Genomic DNA, 21873 nt, shown 5'->3' on the forward strand with positions numbered 1-21873 from the left:
CTGAGGGAAATGCTCTAAACCAGTGAAAATATACCCCATCTCTAAAACTACAGGGAGGCAGCGTGGTATATGAACTTTTGGTGCCAGATGGACCCAGGTTTCAATCCCAGCTCTGCCTTTAGTAAGCTTTGTGTCTTTGGACAAGTTGTAAAAACCCAAGCCTGTGGTCTGTTCTGTAAAAGAGGGATAACACCTATTGCTTGCAGAGCTATCCTAAGGTTAAATATATTAATGTTTACAGAGCACCAAACACAAGGCTATACATGCATTCTCTGGTTTATTGTGCTTCGCCTTATTGCACTTAGAAGATATGGTGGTGGGTTGTTTTTGTTTTTTTTTTACAAATGGAAGGTCTGTGGCAACCCTGCATCGAGCAAGTCTATCGGCGCCGTTTTTACCAACACCACCTGCTCACTCTGTGTCTCTGTTTCACATTTTGGTAATTCTCGCCGTGTTTCAAACTTTTTCATTATTATTAGTTATGGTGATCTATGATCAGTGACCTTTGATGTTATCGCTGCAAAAAGATTATGACCCACAGAAGGCTCAGATAATGGTTAGCATTTTTTAGCAATAAAGTATTTTTAAATTAAGGTATGTACATTTTTTAAGATATAATTCTATTAAACAATAGACTACAGGATAGTGCAAACATAACTTTTACATGAACTGGGAAACAAAAAAATTTGTGACTCGCTTTATTGTGACATTCACTTTATCATTTTGTATGTGGCAGTTTTAAGTTATTAGTTTTTAAAATAAAAATATATATTCACTTTACTCCGGTGGCCTGGAACTGAACCCACAATATCTCTGAGGTATGCCTGTAGAGTGCCTATTTTTTAATGATTGGCATAATACCACTTAATACTTTTGTAGCAGTTTAATGTTTCTCTGAGATTTTGATGCATCTTCACAGATGCCACTGTCAGATAAATAAAGTGATGCGTCTCCATGTGATCAGTGAGGACACTCAGAGAAAACTGTTCAAGAGTTAAGAGCTCCAACCCCACCACTCACTAGCTACGCTATTTCTGTGTCTTTTTCCTTGTCTATATGGTATAGACAGTCTTGATCTAGTACCCAAAATAATGTAAACACTCAGTGAACAAAAGGTATTACTGTGGCCCAAATAAAAGAAATATTTATCAAATGCCTAAAATGTATGAGATTCTGCGATAAAGTGCTGGTCACATGGGTTGTTTCCAATAGCCACCCAACTTCCTCTTACAAACCCTCAGATCTCGAGCCACCTTTCATTTAACAGTTTAGCCTCACTATTGTCTTCTTTCTCTGAAATGGTGGATTTAGTCTATATCACTAATACTGATACTTTTTATTCTTAATATATGATCTTGACCTCTTATTTTTTAAAATCTGATTTTGATTTTTCTAAAGTAATACAAAAAAATTGTATTTCAGGAGGAATTACATTGAAAAATCACAAACATTCCATCTATTGCTTGGAATTCCTTCCATTCTTGAAGGCAAACCGAAAAGCCTCTTACTAGCATTTGGGCCAAGTGCATTCTAGGTCTAATTACTTTATGTAGAAAATTCTGTCTCCTAGACAATTTTATGCTCCCAGAATGTAACAATAATGTATATTCCTCTGTCATGAGGAAAATAAGGAACTAGAATATTCTAAAGTACCTCTGAAACCAAAAGAAGATCAAGTATATGTAACTGAAATTATAAGGCACATAAAAACTCTAACTCAGCTTTTACATGCCTAGTATTGGGCTCAGTATGGTATTTGGCAATTGAATGTAACCTTAAAGTGGTGCAGTTACCCACTGCTAAAATACAAGTTTGTCCGCCACTTTATTACTAAAGGGAAAAGATTGTGACAACAATTTAATACCCAAACAAGATGTTATTTATGTGAGACAGCAACAGGAAAGTGTTGTTTAATACATTCTAGGAATTAGAAGATATCCTACATGCAAACACTGTGAATAACCTACATGAAGACGTGTATAAGAACCCTAACACTACTTCAGAAGTGACTAGGAACTCAGAAGCAGTATTTACATAGGTCACCCAGCAATCCCACACCTACCTCAAAAATTCAAAGAACTCCTGTATTTCTTATCAATAAAGCGCCATGGGGAAAATAATGCTGAAAGAGATACTAGTTTCTAGGGCCAGAAAACTTCACTGACACCAGTGAAAACATTAAGACACGTAACTACTGACTATAATACTAAATAATCTAAGGTAAAATCTCAGATGTAAACATGGGATGTAGTAGTAAAGGAGAAGCTAACAGTGCACGTAGGTGTGCCAGGGTAAGGGTGGAGTTGCTGGGTAACAGATATAAATACTGAATAATTTTCGCTGCTGTATATGTGTAGTTAAAATTTAGGTTTATTATGTCAGTAAATATCTAAACCACTGGAAGGGGGAAAAATGACAAAACGATCCATTCAACAGACACAGAAAATGCAATAAAGAGAATTACTTTTAAATTGTGGTTAACATGAAATACAAAACGAAATGTCAAGCATAAAACTCAAAATATCTGTAATCAATAAAAATGTGAGTGGGTTAAATTAACTAGTTAATAAAAGATCTTAAACAGGGTTAAGAAAAGAAAAAACAAACTTAAGGAATATACTTATCAAAAATCACTCCTGAAACAAAATACAGGAAAATTGGTGGAAAAAAGTACAGAGACAGATATACTAACAAGAAATGCTAACAAAACTTAGATGAAAGCAACATTAATATCAGACTTTCAAAATTCAAAGAGAAAGCATTATAAAGATTTTGCATACTGATAAAAGAAACAAACTAAAAAGAAATAAACAGCTAAGAACCTTTATATACCAAATCTTAGTATCAAAACATGTAAACCAAGTGGGGACAGAAAAGAAAAACTGAGAAAAAGCAAAACCATGTATCTTGAAATGAGGTAACACCTTTTTTGACAAGTACCCGAGAAACAGTCATGAAGTGCACACACAAACCATCCAGCACTAAAGAAAACATCAATAAATTACAAAAAGTAGGAATAATACAGATGGTATTTCTGGATTACAATGGCATCACACTAGAAACACAGGCAAATACAACTGCCTTATTTAAATAAATTTTGAGTTGAAGAGGAAATAAATACCAAAACTGTAGAATTATATTAAAAAGAATAGTGAAAACAATACACATAATAAATTTTAAGGTATCATAGACTTAATTATCTTCAACAAATGAGAATGACTGTGAAGCAACCAACTCAAGTTAAAAATCAAACTAAAGGAAGCAGTAAGAAGGAATCAGTAAAAATAAAAGTAGAAATCAATGACTTTAAAAGTGAACCAATAGCAAATAAAGATTTGAATAAATATATGACACAGATATAAAAAAGGAGTATAAACAAAATATGCTATAATTTTACATTTTAATCTCTGGAATATTTTACGTTGTTGATTCAATAAAAGTTTTTTGGAATGCAAATAAGTGAACCAATAAATCCAAGGCATGGTTCTATGAAAAAAGTAAACTACCAATTAACCTAATTTTTAAAAAAGAAAACGGAAAAAAAATAAGAGATGATTTTCTAAAATTAAGATATTCCTTAAGGCTTAACTCATTAAATAATTGGAAAAACTGGAGGAGGGAATTATTTAACACTGATCCCAGAAGAAGCAGAAAAAACCAGATTAATTAGCATAGAAGAAGTGGAGAAATTTATGAAATCATCGATCAGGATCACATAGTTTGATCAAATACTACCATGCATACTTCTTCATTTTTTTTTTTAACTAGCATACTTTTAAGAGATATTTATCTCTAAATTAAATGCTATTTAAATTGTTGTAGGGCACAGCATAAGATGGAATACCAACATTAACACTGTTACAAATAAATCAGACAAAATTTTCGTAATCCCAAACAATGGAAATAAAAGAAGCAATATAAATAGTACTGGGGAAGAAAGGACATAACTTCAAATATAGAGATTCTGTAAAGACAAGAAAATACTATAATCTATACCAATAAAACAGAAAACCCAGCTAAACTGAGTGTTCTACAACATGGCTTGGCAAATCTTTCCTGTAAAGGGCCAGATAGTAAACATTTTAGGTTTTGCAGGCCATACAGTCTCTGTTGCAACTACTCAACTTGCTGCTGTAGCACAAAAAAGCAGCCACAGACAGCACATAAATGAATGGATATGATTGTGTTCCAACAAAACTTCACATAAAAAAAACAGGCAGTGGGCCAGATCTGGCCTGCAGGCTGTAGTTTTCCAGCCTCTGCTCTGTAAAATATAATTTACCAAAATGAGCTCACAGAAGAGTAGACGATCCTACGGAATAATAACAGCAGAGGACACTGAAAGATCTTGCAAGATTTACCTCCCTAAAAAGCACCTGGCTCAGATGACTTTACTGGGAGTATGTAAAGAAAATCCTCAAGAAGCATATATAATATCAATCTTACATAAACTGTTCCAGAACAAAGAAGTAAAGGTTCAAAAGACTGGCTGGATTCAAATTTTGGCTCTGCAACTTACTAGCTACATGACCATGGGCAAAGTACTTATCCCCTCTGTACCTGTTTCCTCATCTGTAAAACAGAGTCAAGTATTAATACCTACACCCATCGGGTTTTTGTGAGGTTTTAACAAGATAATAGATGTAAAGACCTAAAAACAGTACCTGGCACATGGTTAGTACTCAATGAATGTTAGTGATTACTATTACCATCTGGGTAAAAAAAGGGAGGAGGAATTAGGATGAACCCCAGGTTTCTGGCCTGGAATCCAAGTAGACAGTAGTACCATTTACTAAGATATGAAATAGAAGACAAAAACTAAATTCGGGAAGTATGTGAAAATGAGTTTAGTTTTTTTTTGTTTGTTTAATTGTTAGGTTTGTTATTACTATAGGACAGCCACTCTCAAACTTTTTGGTCTCAAGACCCCTTTACACTTAAAAAAATTGCTGAGAACACCAAAAATGTTTTGTTTATGTGGGTTACATCTATAGATATTTACCATCCTAGGAATTTAAACAAAGAAAATTTTAAAATATTTATTGACTCATTAAGAAAGCCCTTTATATATTAAAAATAAATGTTTTTTGAAAAAAACTTTCCAAAACAAAAAAAGAAAAGTATGCATTGTTTTACATTTTTGCAAATCCCTTTAACATCTGGCTTAACAGAAGGCAGGTGGATTCTCACATCTACTTCTGCATCCAATTTGTTGTGACTTGCACATTATGTACCCTCTAGAAAACTCCACTATATACTCATGAGAGAATAAGTGGCTAGACAAAGCCTTTCTACTATTATTATGAAAATAGTTTTAACCTTGTGGATCTCATGAAAGCTTCAGGAAGCCTCTCAGGTGCCCTTGGGTAAACTATGAAAACCACTGCTATAAGAATGCTACTGAATATATGGTTCTAGAATTTAGTAAAAGTTTGAACTAAAAATATGGATTTAGGATTCAGCATACAGGTAGAAAAAGAAGTTATGAAGTTGTAAAATAAGAAATGGCAAGACCCAACGAATAGGTTTAAATAGCAGACAGAAGAAGAGAAGTTATGGCAAGAATAAGTTACAACTGCCAGAGAAGTAGGAGCGCTGTTGTTTATTTTAGTAAACGGTCTATCTATCTAATTACTAAAGCAGGGACATCTTTCTCAAATTCTCCCTATCCCTTTAGGTCCAGTCAGTCTAAAGGTCCAATAGATTAATTATCTCCTTGATACAATCCAAATGCATCCTTGTATCTCCAATGTCACTGCTGTGATTTAGGCCCTCATCAATTTCATCTTGCAAAAACCTAATTGGTCTCCTTGGCTTAAGTGCTGATCTCATCCCATGCCCTTTTCACTCTCCCCAAATCTATCATCTCTCTGCCCCACATTATCTATATTATTAAAGTGCTCTCAGAATTAATGCAAAGTCCTTAGCACCACCCCTATCTACCACTTTTCCAGATTCATATCCTGCTACATCCACACACATCTCCTCTTCTGCATCAAATACCTCCAATTCTCTGAAGGGCATCATGCTCTTTCATGACATTCCTTTCTTGAAAATCTTTCTGTCTACCACCTTTCCTAGGAAACAACTAATCACCCCCCACTACCCCTCTATTCAGCTAATCTTAGAAGTATTTTATGACAACATCCCCTCCCCGCTCCCATAAAACTCTTAGGCATTCCTTACACCAGAAGTCCCCAACCTTTCTGGCACCAGGGACCAGTTTCGTGGAAGACAATTTTCCACAGATAGGGGTGGGGCGGTGTGGTTCAGGCAGTAAGGCGAGCGATGGGGAGCCGCACATGAAGCTCCCCTCCCTGGCCTGCCACTCACCTCCTGCTGTGCGGCCCGGTTCCTAACAGGCCCGGGGGTTGGGGACCCCTGCCTTACACTACATGTGCTCTGTAAGTGCAGGTTTCTTACTTCTTCTTCCTTTTTCCACGTGGTGGTCCCAGCACCAAGAACAGCAAATGGCATGTTCAAAAATCCTAGAGAAATCAGAAACATACCTTTTCCTGGGTCTTAGCTCTGCTTCTTCAAGGAACTCTTACCTTCCTACCCAAAATTTCCCATCTTAAATTACCAACACAAAGAGGAACATAGCTGATTTGTCCTTCTACAATCCTCTAGGTTTAGCTGACTGAGTAAATTCTTCCACCGAGCTTCATTAATGAATTTCTGGATGAAACCACCCTATTAACCAATTCTGCTCTTCAGCAAAACACCTTAGGCAAGGTACATCTGTTCTAACGTACAGATCTTCTTTAAGAGCTAGAGGATACCATACAATATTCACAATATGGTATTCCCAAGATCTTGGTTAATCTGTCCATCAAATTTTGTCCAAATATGTGAGATGCAGAAAAGTGGGATGATGAAAGATTTATTTTTCAGGCAGAGGCACGTGCTTTAAAAAAAAAAAAAGTCATCCACTGTATAGCACAGGGAACTCTACTCAATATTCTGTAATAACCTATATGGGAAAAGAATCTGAAAAAGAATGGATATATGTATATGTATAACTGAATCACTTTGCTGTACACCTGAAACTAACACAACACTGTAAATCAACTATACTCCAATATAAAAATCAAATTAAAAAAGGAAAAAAAAGATTGCCCTCAAGTCTCTCTTTCATAACTAACAATTCTAGAAGTGATCCCCAAATTTATTTAATTAAAAGTGCTATGGGGCATGTGTTTAAAACAAAAACAGGTTCTTCAAGCCTCACAGATTTACTAAATCAGAATCTGTATTTTTAAAAGCACATATCACGTGGTTCTCATTTCTGAGTAAATTCTGAAAACTAGATACTGTAGCAGCATCTACAGAGCTTCTGACTTCCATTTGTGAGTCCAAAACAAAAGATAATACGTAACAATTTCAACTGGAAGTTAGTGACAGGAACAACAAAAAACGTCCCAAACACACTGGGGGGAAAAAAAAGTTTGCAAAAGTTATATAATAAAGGAATTTTTAAATTTAATTTTTGATTAATTTGATTTTTTTAATTAGAAAAAATGGTCCCAAATATATATAAAAATGAAGTTCAGATAAATTAAACAGTTAGACTATACAATGCTAAAATTTTTTAAAGCTTTCAGAAAGCACAGGCAAAACTTTTTCTAAAATCTGAATAAACGGTAGGTTTTCTCAGCATAAAAATGAGTCAAGAAATCAAAGAGTAAAAATTGTTAAGTTTGAGCAAATAAAATTATGCAGTATATTTTATTTTTTCAAAGGTGTCTGTGTGTATATATTGATTCCAAATTAAAAGGCAAACTGGAAAATATTTGTCCTTTGGAACAAGTTAAAGGGATCCATTCCCTACCCCCCTCCCACTGCCCCCCCCCAATTTTCCCTAACCAAGGGGAAAAGGTACTGTTTTGGTTTAAGGCTGCTAAACCTAACATAGGAAAGCATTCAACAGAGGCACTAGAGTTTAGGACCGGAGTCTTAAACTAAGAATATAAATGTTATTTAATTTTGCTTTCCTTCTTCTAAACATATATTTGCATCTTCTGCATATGTACCCCCATGGGGTCTGATATTTAGATATTTCTACCTGGTATCTCATCCTCAGAACAACCTCAAACATATAATACAGTCCATAATCTTAGAAATTTTTGCATCAAACACATTAAATGGAATGTTAATGAGCTTCTTATACAGAGAGCTCATGTAAATAGATAACAAAAACTCTAGGCCCAAGAGGAAAATGGGTAGAGAATAATGGGCAATTCATAAGAGCAAAAAAGTACAATTAAACATATGATACTCCATTTTATCAATAAACAAACTGATTTATATTTAAAGCAATAAAATACCAATTTTGGCCTGACAGATTTATAAAGATAATATATCCCATTCTTATGTTGCAAGACATATTCCTTGCACTGTGGCAGAGACACTGCACTGTGATTCACCCATGCTGGGTTGGGTTCTACTTTAATGAGAGGAAAAAGCCAGTCATCGTCTGGGTGAGGAGGAACTCTGAAATGACTGGGGAAACTGCTAATATGATGTTTCAATGGACTAAAAGGTTGCTAGGATACTGCAAAACCACAGTTGTGGGAGTTACAATTTACCAAGTATCAGTTGGATGCCACACAATTTATCTAATACCTCTTTATCCTCACCATGATTCTATGTATTTGAATTATTACTTCCATTTTACCAATAAGGCAACTAAGGGAAGAAGAAGGCTGCCCATGACTAAACATCTAGTAAATGGCGAAGCTAAAATTTAAAACCAAATCTGACCCCCAAACTAATGTTCCTCCTAGTATACATTTTCATCTTACTTATAAGAGCAAAATCAAACTCTCCAAAGATAAAGGAATGACTAATTCTGGCTTAATGTCTTTGAAAGCTACAAATCAAAATTTTCTAACCAGCGTTTATAAGTTATCTATCACATATTCAGCATTAACTACCCTCCAGTGACTTATGTTCTATATTATATATCATTTCATTCCCACATTAAGTAACCTGGATTATCTCCTTTTAACAGAGTCAAACCGAAGTTTAGAGGTTACAGTACTTGCTCAAGGTCACAGAGATAAGAAATACAAAGGGAGTATCCAAATCCAAGTTTATCTGACTCAGAAGACTGGACTTTTAACCACTATGCCTGGTTTACACAAAAATTCCAGGATTATCTTATTAGATGAATCAATGCTTTTCGCTTCTGGCAAAATGCTGCCTTTAAGTAACATTTTATCAGGCGAACTTTCGCTAAGGCTACTGGCACTGAGAGAGAGAGCTCTTAGTAAGCATTCTGAAGCACAGCTACTATTCTAATTAGAACTACAAGTATATAAAAGTGAAAAAGATGATATATCATGTGTTTTTTCCTAGTCTGGAGCTTTCTTTTACCTGGTTATAACTGATAAAGCTATTCTTGCGAATCCATCCCGACTTCTACTCCAAAATTTAAACCAGAAGACTCCTGATTTGTTTTCTTTGAAATTGAAGACCTAATTGTTGCCCAAGCAGAGTATCTCAGGGCTCAGGACACAACCATACGATGCCTCCAACAACTATAGGCTCATTAGTCTCTGAATCTAGTTTTTGACAATAGTTTACTTTGTTAACTGCAGTAATCTCTGCTTTTCTCATATCTATTTCCTGTCTCCTTTGTCCTGCTCCAGTCTCATCAGACATCTGAATTCACCAAAATCTTTAATTTCTACTTATTTTAATAATTTATTAGTATTTATAAGCAAAACACATCTACATTTGGTAGAAATAAAATGGTTCTTACCTAAAACAAAAAGAGGTCCTTAGCATTCTTCATAACCTCCTGAGTACATAAATCTAGATTTACATGTATAAATCTATATAAATCATTTTTCTTTCTCAGTAGGAGAAAAGGAAAAATGGTGACTCTGATATACCTAAAAACAGTACTTTTTATCGACTCCCATGGAAGTAGAAGCCCATTTCCCCCCTTCCCGTTAGTGCATAGTTAGAAATCTTTTTGTTACACAGCTCAAAGACATCTTCATAGAAACACATTCACCATTAGTAAATTCTTAATCAGTAACAACCTCCTCTTCTTCAAAGAGGTCAGTACCCATTTGCCTTCAAAATCTCTCATAAAGCCAAAGTACTATCATGGCACATTTGGAATCAGAACCTGGTCTTCCAAATATTACCTAATACCTGCCTGTGGTACAAAAGTCATGTTTCTACCATGCATACTGTGGAGAAAAACACTGAACTGAACCCCGGTTCTAACAGCAGACCTTTCCAACCTGTGTGCCAGGAATCGGTTAGAGGGATGCTGAGGGGAGCAGCACTTCAGAGTCCAGGTGACCAGACTCTCTAGATCGTCATCCTCAGCTGAGAGCAGCCTCTTCTGTTTACAATAGCCCCACAAATGTCATTTTCTACATGTGCCATTATGTGAGTAAGGTCAGGCAATGTGCTTCAAGTCACAATCTATTTGCGCCTCAATTTTCTCCTGTATGCAGTACAGTGATCCTTTGTCAGGCCACCAAAGTTCCTGAATTTCATTACTGTAGGAGGCTTTGTGATTGAGAAACTTATGATCTCATGGAGAAAACAGAGTGCTAAGCTGAGATCACAGGTAAAAACATTTAAAACAAAGATGAGAATGGAAACACATTGGGGACAAGGACTTGGAGTTTGTTTTGTTCATGCACAGCAGTGACCACAACAGTGCATCAAACAGGGTGGGCACACAATAAATATTTCATGAATGTTAAATGGTTCCTGAAAAGTCAACCACTTCACACATCACAAAATTGTCGAAACCTCTCTGATTCAAAAAATGTTGCTGGTAATACAATTTTTTATTTATTTCTTTGTGCTCAGTCAACAGGGAAATACTATAAAATCTGTTAGAAGATCTTTCTGTAATATTTTTAAAAGATGCATTGTTTTAGTTCATTCATTGCATGTTATTAAACCATGGGCAATGGTGTAGCTCTCCTGTTCTGTCTTCCACGTAACTAACTACAGGGATATTTTCAAAGAAAAAGAAGCAGTAGAGCCCAGTAGGGTTAGTAGTCCAAGCCTTACTCAGACACCAATCGGCTGCATAACCAATAGGAAAGTTACTTAACCTTTCTTAATCTTGATTTTACCTGTAAATGGTGATAATACTATCCACTCTCATAGGGCTGTTGAAACGATTAAATGCAGGCTTATATTGTGCTAGTACACACTGATGAAGCCCTACTCCTGTATTAGTTTTTAAATATCCACTGCGTTAAGTCTCACAGTTCCCAGGCTGCTGCCCTGGTGCCTTCGCTGGGTCCCACACATTTCCCAAAATTCAATAGCTAAGAGTTACTCTTAGCACATTAAGATCTTAGGTCTGCTCCAGTACAGTGTTATGAATCACTGGTGCCCATTCACTATTAGTAATTAAATATTTAGAATCTCACCTTGACTAATGAAATATAATCAAGCACAATATAAATATAAAGCACAGTCCATGCTACAGAGTAGGTGCTCAGAGTTATCTATATCTTGACGCCTCCAATATGATGTGACATGCAGCTGATTTAACAGCTCTTGAATATTTTGATCACTCCCTAGATCAATGGATTTAAGTAATGAAATTGTGTTTGACAGAAAAACAGAAAGGCTAGAATTGAATACAAATAATGGTTTCCAACTATGGCAGGAACAAAAATGTGTTTTAAATGTTGATTCAATTCTCATGAGTTTTTAATTAATCCGGAAAGAGAATAGCCACAATTAACTATGCTTCCCTATGTGATCACCAGAAAACAAAATATCTGTATCAAATTTTCTCTACTCCTGCTTCCATCCCAGGCTCCCCTCACCTCCTTTAGGAGCTCTAGGGTTTGCTAGTCTCTGTAGTTAGCTTGCTTATGAAACCACTTGAAGAAAGCACTGGCATGATACAGACAGACAGAAAAATAAGTATTAGCTGTCAAAAATTAACAGTGCTTATTCTTTTGCAAGGAATGTACAATCAGTATGCTTCCAAAACAAGCCAGTGTCAGAGCTGGAAAGCTGTTTTTAAAAAATGACGTTTATTCTTGATAGAGTTCCCAGTCCTTCCCTGTCTTTACAATGTATAGGTCCACAGGATACCCATCCGTTCCTATACCTCACCATAATTTTTTTAGCGCTTCATTCCCCTGCTGTTTCAAAGAGATACTCATCATATACATATTTTAGAAAGGAATTTCAAATATCCAAACATTCAAATAGCTATGCTCCTTACAGTTTTTCCAAGTTCAAGTCACAGGTAAGAATAAAATTTTCAGAAATTTCATTATGTCACTCATTATAATGGTCCACATTTTTATGAGATGACGCATGAGTCCACTGCACCAAGAAATAAACATCATATTGTTTTCATATAAGAAAGCTGGTCAAGAATTTAATTTATGATACCTTACAAAAATCCAGCTTTTATATAGTTTCACCACTAAATGAGAGCAACATCAGCAGGTATTATTTAATCGGGAATGGCAGTAGCCTTAGAAAAAGAAATAGCTCATTAAGGCAGAATTCTACAGGGAGTGCCGGGCCTAACCAGTTACGCAGTCTGAGCACTAAAATCTTGACTCTTAACAACCAAGAAGGCTCTAGAACTATGTGGTCCAATAAAATTTAAAATTCAGTTCCTCAGTCACATTAGCCACATTTCAAGTACTTAAGAGCCACATGTGACTAAACCTGGGCTTTATATAGACCCTATAATACAGAAAGACAAAAATGATGCTGACAGTATAAACTATAATCCTGAATGAATTAGGTGAATTCTCCTAATTTTTAAATGTTGGCAATCAATTAAAAATTTAAAGGATAACAATAAAAACACTGTGTGGAGACCATAGGAGATGAGGGAGAAATGACAACTAAACAAATTACCTTGCACTGGATCCTAAAACAGAAAAGTTAATGGAAGAATTGGTGAAATCTAAATACAGTCTGGAGTTCAGTAATACCAACGTATGTCAGTTTCTTAGTTTTGACAAATGTACCACAGAAACGTAAGATGTTAATAATGGGGAACTGGGTGAGGTCTATATGGAAACTCTCTGTACTATCTTTTCAACTTTTCAGTAAGTCATAAATTATTCCAAAATAAAGTTTAGTAAAAAAAACAACGGTGTGAGCCAAACCCATACCACAAGCCTCCTAAATTTATAATCTAATCACTGCCATAAACACCATATATTGTACACACCACGAAAATAAATACATTTTCATGAATCAGAATAAGCGTGACCAAGTATGAAGGGAGCTGCCATCAAAGGAAGGATGAAGTGAGTAAAATAGCTGGCAAAACAACATAAAGCATTTTGAAGTGACTTTCATATACTCAGCCTAATATTCTCAGAATTGTGGAAAATCTAAAAAAAAGATTCAAATATGTTCATGTTTTATGTATGGATGTAAAAGAATGACTTACATTTGGAAAGGATATAAACAGTAGGTACTCAAAGGTCATGTCTGAAGAAACAAATATCCATGGACCAGTCAAAAATCTAAGATAGAATATAAGTGAGTGCCCCAAGCTTAATACACATCACAACATCCTAAGAAAATGGAAAGGGAAGGATCAAGGGCAGTTAGAGAGATCCACTAGAAGATGAGTTCTGAGAGCGTTAGAAAAGCTGAAAGGCATCCTTGGCTAAGAAATGGGATCAAAAAGAAACAAACAGGAATGAACATGAAAAAGATAAGAATGATCTGAAAAGTATAAAGGAGTGACGGGAAACAAGCTGGTTAGATCATGGGAGGTCAGATTAAAGCGGGACTTGAAAGTCAACCAGGAGTTTGGTTTTGAAGCAAAGCAACAAGGAACAACTTAACATTCCTATCCAGGCGAGTGGTGTGAGAAAAGTGGAATTTTAAGAAAATTAATTTGGTCATGTTCCTACTAAAAATTTTTTGGGGGGAGGCCACGCCACAAGGCTTGCAGGACCTTAGTTCCCCAACCAGTAATGGAACCTGTGGCCCCTGCACTGGAAGCTCAGAGTCCTAACCACTGGACTGCCAGGGAATTCCCCACGTTCCTACTGAATTAATTTGGCAGTGCTACTCCCTACATCATTCCGCATCCCTGTAACTTTCTTAGACATCCAAATTCAAAGCCACAATATCACCTTCTGATCTCACCAGTTGCCAATCCTGTCAATTACATCTCAAACATCTGTCATCCATCTCCTACCTCTACTGTCAAGACCTCAGTTCAAATCCTCATTACCCTATTCCTTCTCTTCTCTCTCTGGTACTGCTCCTTTTTGGTGACACTAGACACAACTGACAAAGAAATGTTCTTAAAGCATAGCTTATGACCATGACCTCTAAATGCAAGAACCTTTGCTAGCTCTCCACTCTTTAAGCAGCATGAAGTCCGTCCTCTGGTTCCCCCTACCTCTATGCCTATATTCGGCCCCTTCCCTTTAACACCCCTATACTCATTCTCTGAATATTCCCTCTTCTTGTCCACCTGCCTCTTCTGCCCAGTGTCTTTTTTCTGTTAGCTCCATCTTTCAAATCCCTGCCCATCTTTCAACCAAAACTTTCCATGTAAGTAATTGCTAGGTTTAAAAGAATGAAAAAACAAATGATGTCACCATCTTCTTAAGCTCTTCAGTGGCTCCTTGAGTACATTTAGCATATAAGGCCCTCTCTGACCTGGCCCCTGCCTACCTCCTTCAAAAAACCCTTCAACCCTGACCACTTATCACTAGGTATTTAATGCTCTTGGAATACCACCAATGCACATAACATCACATTATGTCTTGTCTCTGTGCCTTCTATCATGCTGATCCCTCTGCCATTTCATTCTTTCTTTGACCAGCTGTCTCATCTTTAAGACTCACAACCTCAAAAAGGTCTTCCTTATCTGTTCTTGTTCACTCTCATACAACTGCACCTAAAAATGTTACCTTAAGCAATGCCTTGGACTTCCCTGGTGGCGCAGTGGTTAAGAATCCACCTGCCAATGCAAGGGACACAGGTTCAAGCCCTGGTCCGGGAAGATCCCACATGCTGCTGAGCAATTAAGCCCATGCGCCACAACTGCTGAGCCTGCGCTCTAGAGCCCGCGAGCCACAACTACTGAGCCCCGCACATCACAACTACCAAAGCCCACGCACCTAGAGCCCGTGCTCCGCAACAAGAGAAGCCGCCGCAACGAAGAGTAGCCCACGCACCACAATGAAGAGTAGCCCCTGCTCGCCGCCAACTAGAGAAAGCTCGCACGCAGCAACGAAAACCCAACGCATATAATAAATTTATTTTAAAAAAAAAAAGCAATGCCTTACCTTAACCTCTAATAAAAACAAGCAGTTTTGAGTGCAGTATCAGCCAAATGCAGAGATTATACTTTTGGTATAGCTTACGTAAAAATTCAGAATCTTTAGGCCTAACAAGTTCAGCATCAGAGAGCCCTACACCTTTCATTACAGGTAGTCAACTCCTGGGAAGGTGAAGAACTCCTGATTCAGGATCTGAGAGGAATTAGGTTCCTGTTTCTTTACCACCCAGAAGTCTTTTGCTTGGCATGTACTGGGGGCTGTTCAACCTAACCATAATGTTAGCAATCTACTATTCTCAGTGATAATATAGAATGGATGTCAGTCTGCCTACAGGAAGGAGTGGGGGACAATATTATACAGAGAACAAGGAATAAAGTCCTAGAGGTAGCTCCAGACAAGAAGACTTTTAGATGGAAGACTGAAGGAAAGGCACATGTGCTCAAAGACTCCAATCAAGGAAGTATGTTAGGAAGTGGTAAACACCACTATTCTAGGAGATAAATGTAAGGTAGGTCTCGAAACAGTATATTTTTAAGGTGGTAATTAATATATACTACAATAAATCATAAACCCCAAAAGATGACTCCACGGTGATGTCACTGAAGAAGTCTGTCCCCACCCCCTGTTCCTTTCATGCTCTTCTCTCTCCCATCCTGGAGGTGAATAAAAATGCACATCAACAACCTTCCTTTAATGAAAAAAAGAATAAAAAATAGCTTTAAGCAACGTACCTTTGATTTTTTGTTCAGTGGCCTAAAATAAAAACAAACAAAAACAATGTAAATATGAAACTGAAAGAAATGGATTGTTATGATAAAATGCTCATATATTACTATTACATAAGACATACACATTTTTATTAAATAAGGAATTTGTCATTTAGATGAACTGCATAGGAAAAGATATGCAAAAAAAGCATGCTTTTCCCACAGATGTGCCCCATTGTCCCTGACACAGTGTTTATTAGTAAAAAAAAAATTCTGGAAATGCTTCAGTCACAAAGCAGAAAAGACACCATTGTATGACAGTATAATAATAATAATGATAAATGGAACTTCTCTTCATTTAGTTTTAAAATTATATAACTGTCACCTTTACCTTTAATGGATCTAATGAGTTTTTCAAATGTTTAAAGGGCTTCAAATTTTCTTATATCACATGATAAAACATGAATTAAGTTTTCTGGAAGAAAAGCTGCATAAAGCTTCTTTGGCCAAATTAGTAATACATTTAACTCCTGGAAGTTAGGCTGCTACAGTTAAGCATGGTGAACTTTTACGTATTTTTGGGTGGGAAAAATTTTGAAACATTTGTCACTTCTGACACATCTGACAATTCAATTAAAATGACTGTGTCCTGAAGTTAAACTGACATGGGCCCTGCTTCCCATGCCTGCCCCTACTTCCACTGTCTCTGACACAACAGGGAGAGGGGCTTGAGGACAGTAGGACTGCCTCAAGGTGGCTGGCTCAAACTTCAAGGGCCTCAAAAAGAACTGATTACAGACAAAGGCCACAAGTGAAAATCAACTTTTTGATTATGCCCAACTGTGTGGGAATCCTAAAAGAAAAAGATACAAGGATAGGCAGGGAGGTGAGGGAAGACTGAATAATTAGTAACTGAATAACCAGGAATTGCTTCTAAATGAAGATAAAGCTTTTCTTAACTGTCATAGGGCAGGATAATTCATTTTGCTTAGTCATATTAAATTGTTACCAAAAACACCATTTTTAAAATTATATCATTATAAAACTATATGGTAAAGAACTACATGGCAATTACCATAATATTGAAGCCACACCAAACATTAATCTTTCCCCGGAGAGCCAGAGAGTCGATCTAGGCACTGAAGTACTTTACCAAGTTTTAGAGCACTAGTGACACATAAAATAATGGAGGCCCATCTTTTACTTTATATGGATCAAAAATTAAAAAAAAAAAATTGATGGAAGGACAATGGCAAAAGACCAGTCAACTAGCTTGAACACTTCATTTATTTCTGGAAGAAATTGTTTTTAAAATCTGGTAATAGAAAAATAGTCTTATTAGAGAACTCAGTATCTGAATACTTCCAAGTATTACAAGCATCGTGTCAAACTATTAAGATAACATAATTTTCTGAAACCCAAAAAATAAACACGGAAATTATTCTGCATGTTGAAAACAGACTGTGTGCTGTTTTGTGCATTGTTTTGGGTTTTTTTTGTTTAACTCACCTGGTCTCTTCCACAGTTTACTTCCAAAGGAAACTAGGCTACAGTACATAGAAACCATGACCACATTACTAAACCCCGAGATATACAGTGTTGCTCTTCTAGGCCTTACAGCATAAAGGATATCTACTATGCCAACTCCTTTGGGAAAGAAACCTTCATGTTGCTTGAGAACAATGATCCACCTCATTCAGTATTGTGTCACCTACAGAGAACAGCACCAGGGGACACTCAAAGGAGTGTCTGAAGGACACCCATCAGAACACCAACTAATATAGTGAAAGAATATAAGTAATAGAACCCAAGAGCTCCCGATTAGGAGGAAATGGAACTGAAAGAGTTCCATTTCGTTCAAATAGGTTTTTGTTGGTTGGTCCAGGGAACTTGTATACTACTCAAACTATTAAAAAGAGAATTTTCCAAGTGTGGTCAGTGATTTTAAGAATATTTGTCTGCACTGTTCAAAATGGTGGTCACTATCCCATGTGTTTACTGACCACTGAAACAGAGCTAGCGTGAAGTGATATGCACAAAATACATACCAGATTTCTATTATTCAGTATTTTTTAAAAAGGTAAATAATTTCATTGATAATATTTTATACTGACTACATGTTGAAATAGTAATATTTTGGATATACTGGGTTATATAAAATATATTAAAATTAACTTCAACTGTTTTTCTTTGTTTGTTTTGTCTTACTTTTAAATGACCTTGTCATTTAAACCCTCTGGGTCTCAGTTTCCTAATCCCTCAAATGGAGAAGGAGAAAAAAAAACTGTTCTGCTTACCTTTTCAGGGCTATTGTAGGGCTTAAGTAAAATATAAAAAGATCTTTTCTGGATAAATAATACTATTCAAACGTGAGGTATCATTGTGGATCTTGTACAACAGAATTAAAGGATTCTGGCAAACTGAGAAGCAAAAGTATTTCTATTTTGAATATTTTTTTCTTAAAAACAAAAAACCTGAGCTGTGATTCCACAAGCAATTATCACAATTGCCTCAGTTTATTAGTGAAGGCATCAGACAAGTGGCAGACACACCCATGCCAGGTCCATGCCAGGTGCTTTGTTTCTGTCAGGCTCTGCACCACTTGTCCCAGCTCCTCGACCCCTAAGTGCACCTCAGTGGTTAAGAGCTCAGAGTCTGAAGCCAGACTGCCTGGCTTTGACTCCTGGCCCCACCATTTACAGTGTGACCTTGGTCAGAATTAGTCAACTTCTCTAAAGCTTGGTTTCCTCATCTATAAGACAGGAACAAAAACACCTACCTCAGAGTTGTTGTGAGGCTAAAAGGACTGAACTCATATAAAGAGCTTAGGGGAAAAAAAAAAGAGAGCACGCTTAGGACAGTGCCTAGCATACAGAAAGCATTCAACAGATATTCCCTAGTGCCCTACTCACCCATGCTTTGGCTCCTTCCTCTCACAAACTTGACTCAAACTCACTCCCAGCTCCCAGGTCCTACTTTTTTCCTCTTTTTCTAATCATCTAAAATGTCTTAACAGTGCCAGGCATTAGAAACTAAAACAAGGACTAAAGAATTAATAGTTTGATTCACTTATTTTAAATGAGATAATTACTGGTTAGAGATCTTTTCTGTGATTTCTCAGCAAGGAGCACACTGTCTAGAACCCAGGTCTGCTGAATTATATTTTTAAAAAAAGAAAAGAGAAGAGTAAGCTTAAATAAGGGCCAGGACTGTAAAGACAATACCTAACTGCCCTTGATGAGTACAATGCTCCAGGCCTGGTTATATTACCACTTAGGTTACTGAGAAAATTTGCTACTCAGACTGATGAATATGGTCTCTAGTCTCAGAACAAAACAGCCTTTGGGAGACATAACTAGTAAATACTAAAATTTCCAAAAAGGAGGAATGAAATTGGAAGTTTTCTACAATGTAAGTCTAATTTAAGCTCGAAATAAGTACATTTAAATCCACAAAGCCTTTTATAAAAATCCCTTCAAGCTTTTAACACAATAACAAAAACATCCATGAACACTGACTTTTAAACATTCTCAACCGAAAGATCCCAATTTGTGTTGGTGCCTCCTTCCAACCCTCAACCATTATATGCTTTCTAGGAACTACAATTACATGTTTAAAGTAAAGTTTATACTAAATGATCCCTCTATAATTAACCTATTTCTCATCCTCCTTTTTCCTCCTCACTACATTTCCCTCAAGAGTCCATCTAGAAATTTCTTCTAAAAACAGAACCTAGAGATAAATCCATGATAACAACCTACTACTACTATTGTTACCCTTTTCTTAAGTACAGAAACTACATTCCTGTGCTATATCAAATTATTTTCTGAGCCTAGAATCAGAAGGTAAGCAAATAGCCATAATTCTTAGATGTGAAATAGAAGGCTTTTCAAAAAATAAAAAATAAAAAATCATCCATTGATTTCTATTATTAACTAGAGATGTATGGAACTGAAATAAAATAAAAACCATGTAATTTTGTGTCAAAAATTTTTTAAGGAATTTAAATATTTAAATTGATATTTAACAGACAAAATTAGAAAAACTATCATAGTACAAATAGTGCAGTGAGCTTTGTTTGGTGTCTAATTGTTTATATAAGGAGCTGTATATCTAGTTTTTTATTTAAAATAGAAATTAACTCTGGTCTGAATTTAAATTTCTTTAAAAGACCACAGTTAAGGACTGTTAAATCTGTTCTCTGTATTCATGGCATAAAGACTTATTAAATGCCTTATAAAAACCACCATATTATCTCCAGCTTTAAAGTTCACCTTTAGTTGGTGAAAAATAAAGTGAAAGTATAAGATAATGTTCTGTACCAAAAGGATAAAGCCATAGCACCGAGTTTTGGAAAACCTAGGGGAATAAGAAGATTTCAATTCTATTCCTGTTCTGTCACCCTGATGGTGACACTTAACTCATTTTAATGCTTGTGTTCCTTATATATAAAATGAATGGATTAAAACAGCATCTGAAGTCTTTTCAGAAACAAAAATATATAGTTTTTTTCAAAGTGTGCATAGATTACATAAAACAGATTGTTTTTACCATAGTGAATTCATGTTTCAACATTTATATAAATGGGCCTGTCTCCCTAGCTTATGGAGATCTCTGTCACCTACCTGGATACACCTGCTGGCTCCTACTACAGACAAAAGACAAGCTCCAGGAAACTTATCTTAAAACTCCTGTGACTCACAATATATCATATGGGCTATAAGTGTGCCAACTTGGGATATTTTTCCTGTTATTTTGTTTTTAAAGAGCTATTTGGTAACAGCCTACAGAAATACCAGCTGTCCTCATTTCACCAATGGGTTGTATTCAAATTCAGTTGTAAGCTGGTTATCTAGAATTCAGAGAACAGTCTCATTTACAGTGGCATTAGTCTACTAAGCTTAACATTTATTAGAGATATTAAATATTCCTTTATACTGTGTTCAATCACTAGATATCACTTTTTCTATAGGATACATAGGAATCCCTATTAATGCTGAAGATCTGACAAAAGAAAGGGGGAAAAAAAAAAACCCTCCCCATCTCTCTAATGGTTATGGAACCATATCTCTGATGATGGTTCCAGTGGGACATAGTTGGGGTGAGAGCCTGGAACCCTACAGTGAGTGAGGCAGGGATGGAGTGGTAAACAGTATGAAGAACTCACTTCAGATTTTGTGAGGGGCCAAACGCCACGAAAATCATCATTCGTGTGTTAAAGACACTGCCTTGGTGATTTAGATTTGGTTATAAAGAAAATAAAGGTAAACTTTAACAATTAGAGTCATTTATTTGTATATGTTACAACTTAAAAATTATACTCACATTACATATTTAAAAATAAAATATTTAAAATTTTAAAAGTTCTCATTACAAGAAAAAAAATTCTCCAATTAGGTATGGATATGATTAACCAGATTTACTGGGGTGATCATTTCACAATACATACACAAATACTGAATCATTATGTTGTACAAATGAAACTACTAAAATGTTGTATATGCCAATTATACCTCAATAAAAAAAAACACTATTTAAAGAAATCATTCGAGGGACTCCTCTTTCTTAGAATTTCCTCAGTATATAGAGTAAATTCCAAATAAACATGCTTCATTATATAATAACTTAAGGCCTCTTCTCTAGTCATTTCACATACATCCTGACTTAGCAGCTAAATCTTGAACTCCTTAGAAGCAGGGATCAACATGGCCTAATGCATCATTCAGATGCTTGCCAAACTAATGATTCTACACAAAGTATACTCAAGCATCTTCCTCAATATATCTCAAGTTTCTTAGAGGCTCTTTTCATTAAGTAACTGGCCTTCACACACGGAACAAGAGTCTGATAAGCCTTCCCCCAACCTTAGACTTACAGAGGAC

At 36.0% G+C, this 21873-nt stretch overlaps 1 protein-coding gene across 5 annotated transcripts in view; it reads right to left on the reverse strand.

Annotated features, from left to right (window-relative positions):
- Positions 1-21873, reverse strand: part of TNRC6A (trinucleotide repeat containing adaptor 6A) — a 97206-nt gene that overhangs the window by 51336 nt on the left and 23997 nt on the right. For all 5 annotated transcript variants that reach the window (XM_089896008.1, XM_022588503.3, XM_089896010.1 and 2 more), the window contains one exon: positions 16016-16037. In XM_089896008.1, coding sequence (XP_089752134.1) covers positions 16016-16037 — 22 coding nt within the window. The remainder of the gene's footprint in view (positions 1-16015; positions 16038-21873) is intronic.

Source organism: Delphinapterus leucas, chromosome 15 (assembly GCF_059928025.1).
Source record: "Delphinapterus leucas isolate spDelLeu-1000000601 "Yukka" chromosome 15, BTC_Dleu_Yukka2, whole genome shotgun sequence".
Lineage (NCBI taxonomy): Eukaryota > Metazoa > Chordata > Mammalia > Artiodactyla > Monodontidae > Delphinapterus > Delphinapterus leucas.